The sequence below is a fragment of the Rhinoraja longicauda genome, chromosome 33 (assembly GCF_053455715.1).
Source record: "Rhinoraja longicauda isolate Sanriku21f chromosome 33, sRhiLon1.1, whole genome shotgun sequence".
NCBI lineage: Eukaryota > Metazoa > Chordata > Chondrichthyes > Rajiformes > Arhynchobatidae > Rhinoraja > Rhinoraja longicauda.
The window spans coordinates 23,543,959-23,562,405 of record NC_135985.1 but is presented as its reverse complement, the minus strand read 5'-3'; the positions used below and the strand labels follow the sequence as shown (position 1 = coordinate 23,562,405).

The following is an 18,447-nucleotide window of genomic DNA, read 5'->3' as shown; positions in this document are numbered from 1 at the left end:
AAAACCATGCTGACCGGCCTATTTTATCAAGTACTTCTAAGTACTCCGTAATCTTATCCTTTATAATGGACTCTAAAATCTTACCAACCACCAAAGTCAGGCTAACCGGCCGAGAGTTCCCACTATTCTGCTTTGCTCCCTTCTTGTACAGCGGGGTAATATTGGCAATTTTCCTATTATCTGGAACTCCTGACTCTAGTGATTCTTGAAATACCACTATTAATGCATCCACACTCTCTAAAGCCACCTCTTTCAGAACCCTAGGGTGCAGTCCATCTGGTCCATGTGACTTATCCACGTTCAGCTTCCCAAACATCCCCTCAGCAATAGCCACTCCAATAACTTCCACCCCCTGACTCTTGAATTTCAGGCACATTGTTGGTGTCTTCCACTGTAAAGACCGATGCAAAAAATTACCCCTGTTTATCTAGTTTTTTTAGTTTGAAATTTCCACTACATCAAATGGTGCAAATTTATCATCAATGGCTGGTTCGAATTTTAAGATCCCCATTTATTTAGAAAGATTTTTCTACTCGAGCAATTTAAATCTCTTGATTAAATCACCTCTAAATCTGAATTTAAGTGAGTGCTAACAGAGTTTATGCAATTTGTTTTTGCAAACCCGCAAGGGCGCTGGGAAGCTGACACACCTTCTGACGCCAAAGAAATCAGAATCTGCAATTTGTTTTTATATTTTAAACTATTAAATTATGAGAACAAGTACTCTGAATGATCCAAGCTCCATATATCCAAAGTTGCACCTATACAGTTTTCTGCTCCAATCCTCATGGGACAAAGGCCAACAATTTATTTGTGTGAACATATTCATTATTTTCGCAATGTGCATTGGTTTTGAAGAGGCAACAGGATCCCTTTGCATTTTCACAGCTGCTATTTCTCAGCAAGTAAATAAAAATACTTTATTTTCTCACATCCATGCAGAACACTATGCTGAATCTTTGCCCATTAATCTTGCTCTCTATTTTCAGCTTCCTGTTTTCACTTAAATTGTCCTTTCTAAGTTAAATATCGACTGTAAACTTGGACAGAGGCTGGAAGACACGCTATGAACCCATAGAGGTGGGCTGTAGAGGCTTTGCAGGATGCTCACTCTGCAAAGTCCTCAACCAATTGGGCATTTCGGGGCTGGCAAAGAAGACGGCCATTCAATCCGCAAGCGAAGCCGCAGAGAAAGCCACTAGATGGCTTTGGATTAAGAGGGCTGAACCGTGGGCAGTTGTTGCTGGGACGCAAGTCGGGGCCTGATCAACCCCGGCTGGGTCGCCTGGGCGAGGGGGTCTGATGTTGTGAGACCCGGTACACCCGATGACCCCAGGTCACATCACTGAGGATGCGTCCCAGTGCATCCAGAAGATGTATCTTGCACACAACATTTCTTTGGTGCAATCCTTTTATCTCCCTATCAGAACCATTAAGGACGCTAAGAGGAGTTCTTCGATACATTTCGTCCATGTCGACCAAGATGCCCCATTTAAGGGAGGCTGGTGATGGCGCACCTAACACCCAGCCAATAATCCACTGCTATTTGCTTACATCGCAACATGTTCATAGCAGACACCATCTCCCTGGCCCTAAACTTATCCCTGGAACACTGACACCAAGGACTCCTATTTATCAACTTTCGCTCCACTTTCAATACCATAGTCCCATCCAGCCTCATGTTCAAATTCCTGGAGCTAGGAATCAGCAACCCCTTTGCCACTGGATCCATAAATGTCTGACCTATTGGGCCCTAACTCCATCTAAAAGTTCACAAATGTTACCGAGCTGGTCCCGAGCCAATGACACAGATACCCATAGATTGCGGCAAGGCTTGCACGCTGCGAGATCAGCTTTCCTGAGAGTGAATCTGCGGAAAGCAACAGTCCTGGATGGAGTCCATGGCCAAGTCCTCGGGACCTATGTGAATTAGCTGGTAGAGATATTCACAGACATCTTTAACATCACACCACTCCATTCCGTTGACCCCATCTGCTTCAAGACGACCACCATCATCCCAGTGTCAAAGGAAAGAAAGGTGGCATGCCTAAATGACCACCGTGCAGTGGCTCTATCATCATGGGGTACTTTGAGAGGCTGGTGATGGCGCACATTAAATCCAGCTTCCACTAATCCACCAGTTTGCTTAGCACAGCAGACGCCATCTCCCTGGCCCTAAACCTATCTCTGGAACTCGTTGACAACACTTGTCGACTACAGCTCTGCTTTCAATTCCTTAGTCCCATCCAGCCTCGTGTCCAAACTGTTGGACCTCGGAATCAGCACCCCCTTTGTCACTGGATCCTCAAACCTTCTGACCCATAGTCCACACCTGGACTACTGTGTGCAGTTTTGGTCTCCAAATTTGAGGAAGGATATTCTTGCTATTGAGGGTGTGCAGCGAAGGTTTACTAGGTTAAGTACCGGAATGGCGGGACTGTCATATGTTGAAAAACTGGAGCGACTAGGCTTGTATACACTGGAATTTAGAAGGATGAGAGGGGATCTTATCGAAACATATAAGATTATTAAGGGGTTGGACACGTTAAGAGGCAGGAAACATGTTCCCAATGTTGGGGGAGTCCAGAACCAGGGGCCACAGTTTAAGAATAAGGGGTAGGCCATTTAGAACGGAGATGAGGAAAAACTTTTTCAGTCAGAGAGTTGTAAATCTGTGGAATTCTCTGCCTCAGAAGGCAGTGGAGGCCAGTTCTCTGAATGCATTCAAGAGAGAGCTAGATAGAGCTCTTAAGGATAGCGGAGTCAGGGGGTATGGGGAGAAGGCAGGAACGAGGTACTAATTGAGAATGATCAGCCATGATCACACTGAATGGCGGTGCTAGCACGAAGGGCCGAATGGCCTCCTCCTGCACCTATTGTCTATTGTCCACAATCAGTGAGGATCGGTGACAACACCTCATCCGTAATAATTCTCTCTACAAGGATGCACTCTCAGTCCCCGAATATACTCCCTACACACTCACCACTGTGGCCAAATTAGGCTCTAACTCCATCTAAAAGTTTGCAGATGATACCATTGTGGTGGGCCGAATCGTGAACAAGGAGTACAGGATGGAGCACTTGGTAGCATGATGCCAGAACAACAATCTCTCCCTCAATGTCAAGAAGACATAGGAGATAGTTATCACCTTAAGGAAGCATGGTGGAGTACTGACATGGTGTTAGAGCGTGGTGGGTCCAATCAGCATCAATGTTGCCGAAGCTTCAACTTCCTTGGCATTAATACTCCCAACACCTGTCGTGGACAAATGACATTGATGCAAAAGCCTAGAAGGCATACCAATAAGGAAATAACTTTCCTTTGGAGTCTGAGGAAATTCAGCTTGTCTCCAAAGACTAACAAACTTCTACCGATGCAACATAAAAGGCATAGGCATACTGTCGGGTTGCATCGCAGCTTGGTTTGGGAACTGCTCTGCCCAGTACTGCAAGAAATTGCAGAGTTGTAGATGTAGCCCAGTCCATCACAGAGACCAGACTCCCGATCATTGACTCCATCTACACTTCACGCTGCCTCGGAAAACCAATGCAGAACTGTCCATTTCAGATGTCATAGGGCAGCACGGTGGCACAGCAGTAGAGTTGCTGCCTTATAGCACCAGAGACCCGGTTCGATCCTGGCTACGAGTGCTTGTCTGTACGGAGTTTGTACATTCTACCCTTGACCTGCCTGGGTTTTCTCCAAGAACTTCAGTTTCCTCCCACCATCTAAAGAGGTACAGGTTTTGTAGATTAATTGGCTTGATATAAATGTTTTTTAAAAATTGTCTCTAGTGTGTAGGATAGTGTTAATGTGCGGGGATTGTGGTCGATGTGGACTTGGTGGGCCGAAGGGCCCGTTTCTGCGCTGTATTTCTAAACTAAACTAAAACCATAGTACAAAAGCACTGCAGATGCTGGTACAAATCAAAGGTATTTATTCACACAATGCTGGAATAACTCAGCAGGTCACCCCAAAGGGTCTCCACCCGAAACATCACCCATTCCTTCTAAATCTAAATCTAAAAAAAATCTCCTGAGATGCTGCCTGACCTGCTGAGTTACTCCAGCATTTTGTGAATAAATACAAAAGCACTTAGTCACTCAAGAAACACTAAATTTAGTGAATCTCGGTCTATGCAAAGAGGTACTGTTCACAGCTGTCAAATGCCTCTGCTATTTAACAGTATGTGCTAATTCATTTTGCTGCAATCCCAAACAGTTGAGAACTGTATATATCATGCTAATCAAAGTTCGATCTATGACTGTAAAAGTGCTCCCATTACTGTTTTGTATATAAAGAGGTTTCAAAACCAAACACATCCTCCTGCTGGCAATTTGACTCCACGTCAACATCCAATGTTCTGCTATGGTCTTCCAATTAACCCTAATCACAAACAAATTAACAGAGCCACACACTAAAGCTCTTCTCCTGGATTGCAACCGTGACGTGGTGGAGAGGCTTGCATACTCCAGTGATCCTGTGAGCTATGCCGGGTGGGGTTTTATATCCCTGGCAGGTTCAACCAAACCGGACAGGTGATGGGTGAGGAGGCAGACGAAGCAGTCCCTGGTCCTCCAGGTTGGGGGTTAACTACCCCACCCTGGAAAACAGTGGGAGTTACAGAAACATTGACGAATGAAAACCAAATTACACACTTGGTTGAAGAAGGTGCCCCAGCGACGGGAAACATGACGCATCTCAGCCATGACAGATCATGTCACAGAAAACCAAATTGACCATATTTGTATCTGTAAAAAGTTCAGAAGATGTCAGAAGAAGAAGTGGAGCAGATGCAGCTTCAGACCACCACCTCCTGATAGGGAAATTTAAGCTAAGGCTGAAGAGACTAAAGCTGCAGTTTGGTAGCTGAAAGTTATGTCCGATGTATAGGATATCACATATCAGCAAGGCTAATGTGTTTAATTGTCTGTTGGTCTGCATCTGTTACAAACATATTTCATTGGCAGAATTGAACCAGATGTACAACATAATTGACTGTTGGGTGTAAGAAAAGGACATGGGTAAGTTAAATACTGGATATGTAATCCTGAACAGTTATCCTGAACAAGCCACCTATTATGCCATAAACAGGTTTTAACAAGTACAGATTCATGAGGTTATCACGGTATCACAAAATGCTGTAGTAACTCAGGTCAGGCAGCATCTAGGAGGGAATGGGTGACGTTTCGGATCTCGACCAGAAACGTCACCCATTCCCTCTCTCCTAGATGCTGCCTGACCTGCAGTTACTCCAGCATTTTGTGATACCTTCGATTTGTACCAGCATCTGCAGTTATTTTCCTACACAGATTCATGAGGTCGTTTTGTAAAGCACTGTTTCAACTTGTTTGTTATTCACTCGTCTTGCATGGTAAGATTTTAAAATTGGAGTGGCATCAGTTAAATCACTGATTTGCCAGCCTGCTGGCCTTAACTCATCTCGTTTCTCACAATTACAACCATCTTTCCCGATTTTCTCTCAATGCCATCACAGTTAATAAAAGTTATACATTGGATGCACATAGCTGTCTGCAATCATGTGTATACTACAACCAACAGAAGGCGCTCACAGGCCATTGCAGCAGGAAAGTAAAACTAATTCCTGGATCATACCACCTTTGCAGGGTGTCAGAATTTAGTCAGTTCAGAAAATACAGCAGCAAATAGTGGGATGCACATTCCTACATTCAGTTTATTGTAATTATAAAGCACTTTAAACCCAATGGGAGCATTTAATCATGTTAAAAATAACTGCTTGGAATGGAAGGTATGCATTTCTCATCCTAACTCCTCATTTTTACTTACAAAAGCCTTTCAGCTGAACTGCTTTGGGAAGGTGAAATGCAAAGTCTAAAGCTCTTACGAGGCTAAAACAAGCAAGCTTTTGTAGTTTTGATTTTTAGGTTGGGAGGTAGGACAAAGATACCTGGGTTCATCCACAGTTAGGGAGAACTCGTACATACTTCTATGGAGCGGAGACGTGAATACAAAGTCTTGTGTTTTTACTGTCAATTATAGTAACCCTCATAACAGACCATGGAGAGGAAATGGTGCCTGATATTGATGATTATACGCTATAAACAAGTAAGAGATTACTGTGTAATAGAGTATTGTTGTATAAGTAGTAGAAACAAAGAACTGCAGACGCTGGTTAATATACAAAAGGACACAAAGTGCTGGAGTAACTCAGCAGGTCAGGCAGCATCTGTGGAGACGTGGGTGGGTGACGTTTCGGCTCGAGACCCTTCTTCAGACTCTCGGTCTGGAGCTGGGCCTGGAATCCAGGTGAGTTGAAGGCCTTGGCGTACTGGCGGCCGGGGAGAGGCGAGGATTAGCGGAGTCATTGGTTGCGGCCTGCAGTGCAGGTGGGGGTCGACGGTGGCCAGCGCAGCCGAGAAGCGGCTGAGGAAGCTGTGTGGGCCGGCGGTGGTGGCAGAAGATCTGGGCTGGAAGCAGTGCAGGCCGGCTTCGGCAGCTCGGCCTGGCGGTGATGGTCGGTGGGTCCTATCTGGAAGCGGCCGGCAAGGTGGAGTGGGCTTAGGATGGCATCGGCAGCCCGGCCTGGCGGTGAAGTTTGGTCAGTCCATCCTGTAACCGGAATCAGTTCCACAGAAGTCCACGATAATGAGCATTTACTATTTTGATTTTTGTAATCCTCAAAACTATGACTGGGATTACCTGGGCTAAATCTGGGCTAAAACATCCTGGCAACATGATGCAAACTGCCTGCATCACGTGAACAAAAGGATGCAGAATACATTTGCATTACCGTGTGCAAATTTATTCTAAACCAGTTCACAGAGCTAGGTGTTAACTTTTAAAATTCTTCAGGGGGCAGGGATTGGTGCATGGGGCAGGGATTTAGATTCTTAGATCACTGGGATCTGTTTTGGGGTAAGGGGGAATTGTACAAAAGGAATGGATTGCACCTTAACAGGTGGGGGACCAGCATTCTGGCAGGCAGGTTTGCCACTGCTTCACGGGTGGTTTTAAACTAAATAAGGGGGGGTGGGGTCAAATGGGATAGTCAATGATGGAGTTAAAGGGAAAGAGAGTAAAGGGTTAGTTAATAACCCCAGAATTAACGGGAAAGAAAGCTCACAAAGGGATAGGAGAGAATGGCCAAGTGTAATAGGGATCGATGTGGAGGGTGAGATGAGTAAGGAATTAAAAGTATTGTATATGAATGCGTGAAGTATAAGAAGTAAAGTAGATGAGCTTGAGGCTCAGTTAGAGGTTGGTAGATATGACATTGTGGGGATTACAGAGACGTGGCTGCAGGAGCATCGGGCCTGGGGACTTAATATTCAGGGTTATACATCCAATAGAAAGGACAGGCAGGTGGGCCGAGGCGGTGGGGTAGCTCTGCTGGTGAGGGATGAAATTCAGTCCCTTGTGAGGGAAGACTGACGAGGTAGAGTCACTGTGGATTGAGTTGAGGAATTGTAAAGGCAAGAAGACACTAATTGGTGTTATCAATAGACCCCCAAATAGTAGCCCGGATGTAGGGTGTAAGATGCAGCAGGAGTTAAAATTGGCATGTAAGAAAGGTAATGCCACTGTGGTGATGGGGGATTTCAATATGCAGGTAGACTGGGAAAATCAGGTTGGTTCTGGACCCCAAGAAAGAGAGTTTGCAGAGTGCCTCCGAGATGGACTCTTAGAGCAGCTTGTAATGGAGAAAAGGCAATTCTGGATTTAGTGTTGTCCAATGAACCAGATTTGATAAGAGAACTCGAGGTAAAGGAACTGCTGGGAGGTAGTGATCATAATATGATTCGTTTTAATCTGCAATTTGTAGGAGAAGGTTAAATTGGAAGTGTCAGTGTTGCAGTTGAACAAAGGGGACTATGAAGGCATGAGAGAGGAGCTGGCCAAGGTAGACTGGAAAGGGATCCTAGCAGGATGGACGGTGGAACAGCAATGGCAAGAATTTCTGGGCATAATCTGGAAGACACAGGATCATTTCATTCCAAAAAGGAAGAAAGATTCTAAGGGGAGTAGGAGGCAACCATGGCTGACAAGGGAAGTTAGAGATGGAATAAAACTAAAAGAAAAGATGTATAACACAGCAAAGAGTAGCCGGAAGCCAGTGGATTGGGAAACTTTCATAGGACAACAGAAGGTAACGAAACAGGCAATACGGGCTGAAAAGATGAAGTACGAGGGGAAGCTGGCCAAGAATATAAAGAAGGACAGTAAAAGCTTCTTTAGATATGTTAAGAGAAAAAGAGTAGCAAAGTCAAATGTGGGTCCCTTGAAGGCAGACACGGGTGAAATTATTATGGGTAACAAGGAAATGGCAGAAGAGTTGAACAGGTACTTTGGATCTGTCTTCACTAAAGAAGACACAAACAATCTCCCAGATGAACTGGAGGACAGAGGATCTAGGGGGGTAGAGGAACTGAAAGAATTTTTCATTAGGCGAGAAATAGTATTGGGTAGACTAATGGGACTGAAGGATGATAAATCCCCTGGGCCTGATGGTCTGCATCCCAGGGTCCTCAGGGAGCTGGCTCTAGAAATCGTGGATGCATTGGTGATCATTTTCCAATGTTCTATAGATTCAGGATCAGTTCCTGTGGATTGGAGGGTAGCTAATGTTATCCCACTTTACAAGAAAGGAGCGAGAGAGAGAAAACGGGGAATTACAGACCAGTTAGCCTGACTTCGGTGGTGGGAAAGATGCTGGATTCAATTATTAAAGAGGTAATAACGGTGCATTTGGTTAGCAGTAAAAGGATAAGTCCAAGTCAGCATGGATTTATGAAAGGGAAATCATGCTTGACTAATCTTCTGGAATTTTTTGAGGACATGACAAGTAAAATGGATGAAGGGGAGCCAGTGGATGTAGTGTATCTCGACTTTCAGAAAGCCTTTGATAAGGTCCCGCACGGGAGATTAGTGAGTAAAATTAGAGCACATGGTATTGGGGGTAGGGTGTTGACATGGATAGAAAATTGGATGGCAGACAGGAAGCGAAGAGTTGGAGTAGCCGGGTCCTTTTCAGAATGGCAGGCAGTGGCGAGTAGAGTGCCACAAGGCTCGGTGTTGGGGCCACAATTGTTTACCATATATATTAATGATTTGGAAGAGGGAATTAGAAGCAACACCAGCAAGTTTGCGGATGACACAAAGCTGGGTGGCAGTGTAAACTGTGAAGAGGATGTTAGGAGGTTGCAGGGTGACCTGGACAGGTTGAGTGAGTGGGCAGATGTGTGGCAGATGCAGTATAATATAGATAAATGCGGCAGAAACAAAGAGGCAGATTATTATCTCAATGGATTTATTCACAAAATGCTGGAGTAACTCAGCAGGTCAGGCAGCATCTCGGGAGAGAAGGAATGGGTGACGTTTCGGGTCGAGACCCTTCTTCAGTCTGAAGAATGGAGTCCTTGTACACCAGTCACTGAAAGTTGGCGTGCAGGTACAGCAGGCAGTGAAGAAAGCTAATGGAATGTTAGCCTTCATAACAAGAGGATTTCAGTATAGGAGTAAAGAGGTTCTTCTGCAGTTGGATAGGGCCCTGGTAAGACCACATCTGGAGTATTGTGTAGTTTTGGTCTCCTAATTTGAGGAAGGACATCCTTGTAATTGAGGCAGTGTAGTGTAGGTTCACGAGATTGATCCCTGGGATGGCGGGACTGACATATGAGGAAAGATTGAAAAGACTAGGCTTGTATTCAAAGGATGAGAGGGGATCTTATAGAAACATATAAAATTATAAAAGGACTGGACAAGCTAGATGCAGGAAAAATGTTCCCAATGTTGGGCGAGTCCAGAGCCAGGGGCCACAGTCTTAGAATAAAGGGGAGGCCATTTAAAACTGAGGTGAGAAAAAACGTTTTCACCCAGAGTTGTGAATTTGTGGAATTCTCTGCCACAGAGGGCAGTGGAAGCCAAATCATTGAATGGATTTAAGAGAGAGTTAGATAGAGCTTTAGGGGCTAGTGGAATCAAAGGATATGGGGAGAAGGCAGGCACGGGGTATTGATTGGGGACAATCAGCCATGATCACTATGAATGGCGGTGCTGGCTCGAAGGGCCGAATGGCCTCCTCCTGCACCTATTTTCTATGTTTCATTTCCCTTGCATATCGTTCCCAAAGCAACAAGGCTTCCCTAATAACTCATTCCTTGGGTCGTTCCTCTTTAGGTAATCTCTAAATTCCAGTCTAAGAGATGCCCAAACCGTGGTACATGGGGCAAATGATGCTTGAGTTAACACTAGATATCCTACCTCAAATAAACCATAAGGTATCAAAGTGATACCTTGTCCTTCCTACTAGATATCTTGTGGAGATTGGAGGAAGCGGGTTGGGTAGAGAATTACTGAGATGGTTAGCACTGATGGGCAGTGGAATATCCACAAACCCTACTAAAGATGGATAGGGATTCAAAATACATAACAAGCAAACGAGCGGCTATTTTTGAAGAGCTTTACTTAACTCACCTGCAAGTGAACGAGGAATGGACAGCAAGCTATCATGGACTAGTGGGTCATCTTGAGCATTCACTAGCAGTAGAGGAATCTGTATCTGTGTCAGGTATAAACAGACATTGCATTACAACTAGATGCCATTTGCTGATAGGAATAGCACAGAAACATTTTTCACCTTTTCATTGATATTCAATTAAGTCTTTGTATCAGTTTTATCTGGCTTTCTCCTCCCGCATGCCTGCTATATAAATGCCAATGGTGATAATTAGGTCAGCTAAATGGCAGGCAGGTGAGCCCTTTATGGAATACATTGCAAACCTATTTCGTTTAGCTCTAAATCTGGAGCATCAGTAACACAGAATATGTGAATGTTATTTGTCTTTCAATGGGGAAAATTAGCATAATGGTCCCAGGGACTTTTTGTTTCTACAAGGGTCTCGATCACTTATAAAACATCTCAAAGAATCAGCAATGAAAATCAAAGCAAATTGACCTGCTATTTACCGTATTTGCTTATTGACGCTGATCTATTAAACGATCCAAGCAATAGTAATGTAAAACATTTGAAGACTAATACAAATGCACGCTGCAGCCAGAGGCAGTTTTAACCAGAAGAGCAAGTATTCCCATCCGCCATGGTGCATACACTTAAAATGTAATCACTGAAATCAACATTACAAAGAATATGCATTATTCACACATACGAGTGAATTTTGACATCAACATCCACATTTTACTAAATAAGTAGTCAACCTGCTTACATCAACTTTGTTTTTTAAAGAGGCGAGACAAGAGACAGGGGAAGTGAAGAAAACCCAACCTCTTATCCCCTGTGCCTGAAGTAATCATTTATTGGGCTCTGACTAGTCCTCAGAAGACTGAGGAAATTCAGCATGTCTCCAATGACTCTTACAAACCTCGACAGATGCGCCAGAGAAATCATATTGCCGGCTTGCATTAATCTCAGTGTGGTTTGGGAACAGCTCTGCCCAAGACCGCAAGAAATTGCAGAGTTGTGAATGTAGCCCAGTTCAGCACACACACCAGACTTCCCACCATTGACTCCATCTACATCTTGTGCTGCATTGGAAAGGCACCCAACATAATCAAAGACATCCCACTCCAGTCATTCCTTCTCCTCCCTGCTCCTGTCAGGCAGAAGATACAGAAGTTTTAAAGTGTACACCACACTCAGGAACCTTTGTTATCAGGCTTTTGAACGGTCCTTCCATAAGCTAGGATACTGTCCGATTTACCTCTACCCCACAATGGACATTGCACTTGATGGACGAAGCACTACAATGCTGGCAATTATATTCTGCACTCTGTATCTTTCCCTTTGCTCTACTACTGTACTTGAGTTTGACTTGGTTGTATTTGTGTATAGTGTTATCTGATCTGATTGCATAGACTGCAAAACAAAACTTTTCACTAAACTTTAATATACCTGTACATGACAATAATAAACCTAAACCATCCTCCTGGATATCAAATACAAGGTTTGCGTGAGCAAGAATCTTAAGTATTTATTTCACAAAATGCTGGAGTAACTCAGGAGAGAAGGAATGGGTGACTTTTCGGGTCGAGACCCTTCTTCAGACTCTTAAGAATCTTAAGATGTCCTTGCATCAGTTTCTAGCCAGGGATAACAAGAATGCTTTAATTACCTTTCCTACCACAATGGGCAGGATGGAGGCATGCTTACAAACTGGAACAATTGAGCCATGTGTAACATAACTTGAGGAAGGGTCTGAAGAAGGGTCTCGACCCGAAACGTCACCCATTCCTTCTCTCCTGAGATGCTGCCTGACCTGCTGAGTTACTCCAGCATTTTGTGAATAAATACCTTCCATGTGTAACATAACATTTGGTTAAATTCATTGGAACATTACATAGGTAAACACCATTGTTAAAGCCATTAGTATGGGTAAAGCCATTGATCTACAAAACAATGGTGAATTGAACTCCATCTGTTGGGCAAGGATGACTAATCTGTGAAGGCAATGCCTTTGAGGTTTCCATCACAAAGTGCTATTACACGTGTGTGGAATTGTGTTGGAGCTACATGATGTCAAGTTCTGGGAGTCACAAAAATGTTTCAGGGCATCCAAGTAGTTTAGCAAATGGTCCACTGAGACATAGCTAGGGTAGACAGTCAGAACTTTTTTTCCCAGCGGGGGAAATACCCAGCACTAAAGGCAAAGCTATAAGGTGTTTGGGGGGGGGGGTAGTTCAATGGAGATGTGTGGGGCAAGTTCTTTTTTAATCACAGAGATTAGCGGGAGCCTGGAACACGTTGGGATGGTGGTGGAAGCGGATAAGATGGTGGTATTAAAGAGGCTTTTAGATGGAAGTGCAGGGGATAGAGAGATATGGATCATGTACAAGCAGATGAGATCAATATTGTTCTAGGTTCTAAGTGAAAATCATGGAGGTTTACAATATATATTAGAATGTAATGTACTGTGACCAACTGCACTGACCCTCAGCTATCCTGAGGGAGCCCATAGTACACAATTGCCTTTTTGAGGGATGTTGATGCAACGTGTGGGTTTTAAGTCAGCAATCACTAAGGAAAAGATGGGGCAAACTCTGCTACCTGTCAACATAGGACCCTACCACGATAGGAACATGACATTCTGAAGAAGGGTCTCGTGTCAAAACGCCACCTATTCCTTCTCTCCAGAGATGCTACCTGACCCGCTGTTACTCCAGCACTTTGTGTCTATCTTCACATGAACATTGACTTCTCCAACTTTAGATAGTTCCTCTGTCCCTCTCTTCCCCTCCTCCTTCCCAGATCTCCCACTGTCTTCCTGTCTCCACCTATATCCTTCCTTTGTCCCGCCCCTCCTGACATCAGTCTGAAGAAGGGTCTCGACCCAAAACGTCGCTCATTCCTTCTCTCCTGAGATGCTGCCTGACCTGCTGTTACTCCAGCATTTTGTGAATAAATACCTTCGATTTGTACCAGCATCTGCAGTTATTTTCTTACACTTCACATGACACTGATCACCTGCAATGGCCCATCTTTTACAATGTCACAACCCTTTTACATAATTAGCAAAACCTCTTTTAAACTTGGCGTAAGTAAATGGAAATCGAAATGCAAGAACTGCAACAAATTAAACCAAAATCAATTAACTTACATTGTGAAGATAGTGCATACAGCTTTCTTGCTCGTAATATTCTTTCAGTGTGTCATAGCCATGGAATTTCCTGAAACAGACATATTATTGGAGGAGCAAACTAAACCAAAATTGAGATAAAAAGAAAAAACATGTCTGGTAATTCATTTTCACACATCACATTTTTTCACATTGGTCAAAATACACATTCAAGTAGAATAGTTACATGTGAAACACGTAATGTATAAAATTGCCTTGCCAAAAGATTGGCATCCTCCCATTTAATCACAACCCATGTATTTACTGGAATAGGGTGAACTGATAGAATGTAAATTCTCAAAGTTTTAAAAAGTACAAAAGATTTATACTTCGAAAATTCACAATTATCTGGCGGACAAGATCCAAGGTAGGATATGAGCACCACGGTTTAAATAAGCTTCGGTTTAAGCAAGGTGGTAGATGGCATGTTAGCCAGAAGAACAAAGTTCAAGTTCATAGTCAAGGGAGATGGGCGGCACAGCGGTAGGGTTGCTGCCTTACAGCACCAGATTCAGGTTCAATCCTGACCACAGGTTCTGTCTGTACTGAGTTTGTACGTTCTCCCCGTGACCTGATTGGGTTTTCTCAGTGATCTTCAGTTTCCTCCCACACTCCGAAAACGTCCAGGTTTGGCGGTTAATTGGCGTGGTAAAAATATAAATTGTCCATAATGTGTGTGGGATGGTGTTAATTTGCGGGGATCGCTGGTCAGCGCAGATTCGGTGGGCCGGAGGACCTGTTTCCACGCTGTATCTCTAAACTAAAAATGGGATTTTCAGGAGATGAGATAAAATAGGGGAGAAGGGTGATGTTATAAAAGTCCAATGTTTTCTGCAAGCTTCCACTGATTGCAGGACCTTTACAGATGGAGCATCTGGTAGAAATATATCAGGGCTGAGGACCAAAAGGAGACACCAAGATTGCCGATGCTGTTTTCTGGAGCAAACAAATTAGCTGGACGAGCTCAGTGGGTCAGACAACGCCCACAGAGGGGAATGGACAGTTGGGTTGGGACACTTCATCTGGACTGAAAGGGCAGAGGGGAGAGAGACAGTTTTGAGGCAAAGAGCTGGCAAGTTACAGGTGAATCCAGGTGAGGGGTTGGTTGGCAGATAGACACATGTGGGGAGAGTAATGGGTGGAAATAGCAGAGCCTGGAAGCTGAAAACAAAAGATGAAGGGTTGCAGGTGATAGAATCTGATAGGAAAGGAGGGTGAAGACTAAAACCAAATGGGCAAGGGGCACACTTGGTAGAGCCACTGCCTCAAAGCTCCAGAAACCCAGGTTCGATCCTGACCTTGGGTGCTCTCTGTGTGGAGTTTGCACATTCTCCATGTGAGCGCTTGTTTCCTCCGGGTGCTCCGGTTTCCTCCCATCCCAGACGTGTGGGTTAATTGGCCTCTGTAAATTGCTGTGTGTGTAGGGAGTGGGTGCGAAAGTGGGATAACAGATTGGGTGATCGATGGTCGGTGTGGACTTGGTAGGTTGAAGGACCCATTTCCATGCTGTATCTTTCAATTAAATTCAATCAAAATAATGGAATAGGATGGGCTACAGGGGGGAATGGAGGGGGGGGGGAGGAGAGAGGGGGCTTTCAACTCGGAGCACCAGATGGTGGATAAAGTGATTGCTTCGTCTGTGCTTGGTTTTACAAATGTTGTGAAGGCCATGAAATAGAAAAGGTTGTAAACAGTGCATGTGAATCACTGCCTCACCTGGAAGTATTGCTTCGGTCCTTGGATAGAGGGGAATGAAACTGAACCGTGCTGTAACCTTGGGACGACTGCATTGTGGTTTTGGTGTCAGTTTTCCCAGGGAAGTTCATGGGAACTTTAACATTGATCTGAATACATACCAACAGACATGCAACAATGTGGCACTCCCTCAATATTTTGCTGGATTGTCAATTCTGGTTAAAAGTCTGAATGTCTGTAGACTGTATCGTACAACCCTTTAATAGGCAAGGTTGCTTGCAGAACCACTAAAACAGATCATCACTTACCTCATGATGTTATCATCAATATGCATCAGTGAAGTTGCTGTGTAAAGTTTGCTAAGATCCACATCTGCCAGCGCATTAGGTGATTTGCACCCATTTTCTCCAAACAATATTTTTCTGCAATAGAATGTTAACACGAGGAACAAAATATTAATTTCACATTAATATTTACAGAAAACAGTTGGAAAAGTCTAACATTAGGAAAAACAGATAAAGGCAGAACATTGTTTGAATGCGATAAGCTCTGATGTACTTGTACCAACACCAAGGACATTTAAATCCAGGCCTGTGATATCATTAGCTACCTCAAATCAATTGATGTTGAAATCTTCATCTTTGCCTCTTTCTCTGAAAGAAATTACTTTTCCAATGTTATCAAGCCTATTTCCATTTCATTTTACTTTCCAATCACAAAGTAATAAGACATTAAAAACCCTGCCCACCAAGTCTTAAGTCTCTCTAGGTTCCATTCAATCATCAACCTACACATATACCGGCTACCAATCAAGCAATGCTTTTTAAAATTCTTGCCCATTTTCAGATAATCCAGTCTTGCCCATCCCAACCCTCCAGCTCAATAACCTTCAAGATATATATGCTCACGTAACTGTGACCTCTTGATCTTCCTCAAAATTTTATCCTACCACTCCCGACCTTTACCTACCAAAGCCCGAAACAACAAACGACCTTCCTAAATCATTCTGTTTCTTGACTTCTCTTCCTACTTTTGTGATGCTCTTTACTACCATCTCTTTGGTCAAGTTTTTGGGCTTTTCCCAGGTATATCCTTATGCAACTTAATGCTCTTGCTTAATAATGTTATGAAGTCCCTGGGAAGGCTTTGCAATGTTTGAAGGCCACTTGATGAGTAAATCTAGACTACTGTGCATCCATAATGCCAATGCAGTTATTGTTGTCATTGGGAGCTTGAATCCAGCATAAACGATGGGAAGGTAATTTACCATCTTTGCTTTCCGTACGATTATCTGTGCTCTTTCTTGCTACCAATGCTGGTTCTTCAAAGGTTTCCGTTCTATGTAGGTCCATTCATATGTAAACAGCCACATCTGCACTTAAGCCATCTTTTTATTGTAGACAGCAGTAAAAAGTTATGTTAACCATCACTGATTTAAAACACGTGAACAAAACCTCATTCTGGGCCAGCTATGCCAAAACCTCAAATTATGGACGGCATATTGGCCAGCTGGTGGAGCTGCTGCCTCACAGCACCAGAGGCCCGGGTTCAATCCTGACCTAGGGTGCAGTCTGTGTGGAGTTTGCAAGTTTCTCCAAGACTACATGGGTACATGGTGCCAGTTTCTGGTTTCCTCCGATATTCTAAAGACGTGCAGGTTTGTAAGTTAATTGGCTTTGGTAACATTGTAAATTGTCCCTATTGTGTGGGACAGTGTTTGTGTACGGCGTGATCACTGGTCGGTGTGGACTCGGTGGGCCAAAGGGCCTGTTGCCATGCTGTATCCAGACTGTAAATTGTTCCTTGTGTGTTAGAAATTAATGCAAAAATGGGATAAGATAGAACGAGTGTTAATTCAGTGTGAACTTGGTGAGTTAAAGAACCTGTTTCCACACTATCTTTTCATCAATCAATAATAGTTGCTAGATGATCAATAAATTAGTAGCCCACAACCTTGATGTTGCTGAGCCGAGAGGAGAGCTAACAGTTCCATACTTTACGAGCACTCAATTTTCATAAGAAATGGTTTTGAAAACCTGGTAGTGATGCAAGACTTCTTTACAAACTGAACCTCTGGGGTTGGTTGGGTTTTTTTGAAAGCTTAGTGACAGCACATTAATACAAGTAATACTGTAACTCAGGAATAATTTGCCTTTCACATTATCATGAACATTGCACTGGTAATTTACACAAAAGTATTTTGTCATATGCCCTGAAATGGAACAATGAAATTCTTACTTGCTGCAGCACAACAGCAATGAATGCTAATAAGGCCATAAAGTTATTGGCAGCAGCAAAGTAAACTTGGCTAGTGATCAGGAAAATGCAAGTAATGGTTTTAGCAAATCCAGCTAGCTGACTTTGATGTTATTAATGGGCAGCCTGGTGGGGCAGCAAAAGAGTTGCTGCCTTATAGCGCCAGAGACCCGGGTTCGATCCTGACTATGGGTGCTATCTGTACGGAGTTTGTACGTTCTCCCCGTGACATGCGTGGGTTTTCTCCGAGATCTTCGTTTTCCTCCCACACTCCAAAGACATACAAGTTTTTAGGCTAATAGGCATGGTATAATTGTAAATTGTCCCTACTGAGTGTAGGATAGTGTTAGTGCACAGGGATCGCTGGTCGCCGGGACTCGGTGGGCCAAAGGGGTTGTTTCCGCGTTGTCTCTCTAAAGTAAACTATTAATTGGGCATTATATCACTATTGAGGATCCGAGCTCCAAGATGGCAGTGAGCACAGCGTCAAAACACCGTACAATAAAGTATTTCTAAACACATGCTCTTACGCTGCGCATAAAGTCTGTTTAATCAATTACACACAAGTGCAAAGTAGGACGAGGGCGCAGGGGAAATTAAAGTGCGAACTTATGTAAGTTAGACCTGTTATGAGCACATAATTATGCAATGACAGGTTAGGCATTGTCTGTTGTGATTCTGCAATAATTTCACCGGAGATCATTGGTGAACCAAACCTAATTTACTTGCAACAACTTTTACAGAATACACTAGAATCACAATAAGCAAATGATCAACCAAAGTAAAGGTCACCTGTGAAATAAAATAATCTTTTTCATGTTGTCTGCCATTAGGAAGTTGTAAAACCTCCGACACTGGTCCCATTGGAGGAAAGTTTCCTGTGCC

The 18,447-nt window shown here is 43.6% G+C and overlaps 1 protein-coding gene across 7 annotated transcripts in view; it reads right to left on the bottom strand.

Annotated features, from left to right (window-relative positions):
- Positions 1 to 18,447, bottom strand: part of LOC144609123 (monoacylglycerol lipase ABHD2-like) — a 93,201-nt gene that overhangs the window by 16,633 nt on the left and 58,121 nt on the right. For 6 of the 7 annotated variants that reach the window (XM_078427506.1, XM_078427508.1, XM_078427507.1 and 3 more), the window contains 4 exons: positions 18,355 to 18,447; positions 15,615 to 15,728; positions 13,594 to 13,663; positions 10,457 to 10,541 (listed from right to left, as the gene is read on the bottom strand). In XM_078427506.1, coding sequence (XP_078283632.1) covers positions 10,457 to 10,541; positions 13,594 to 13,663; positions 15,615 to 15,728; positions 18,355 to 18,447 — 362 coding nt within the window. The remainder of the gene's footprint in view (positions 1 to 10,456; positions 10,542 to 13,593; positions 13,664 to 15,614; positions 15,729 to 18,354) is intronic. The other variant, XM_078427513.1, reaches the window with a different exon arrangement.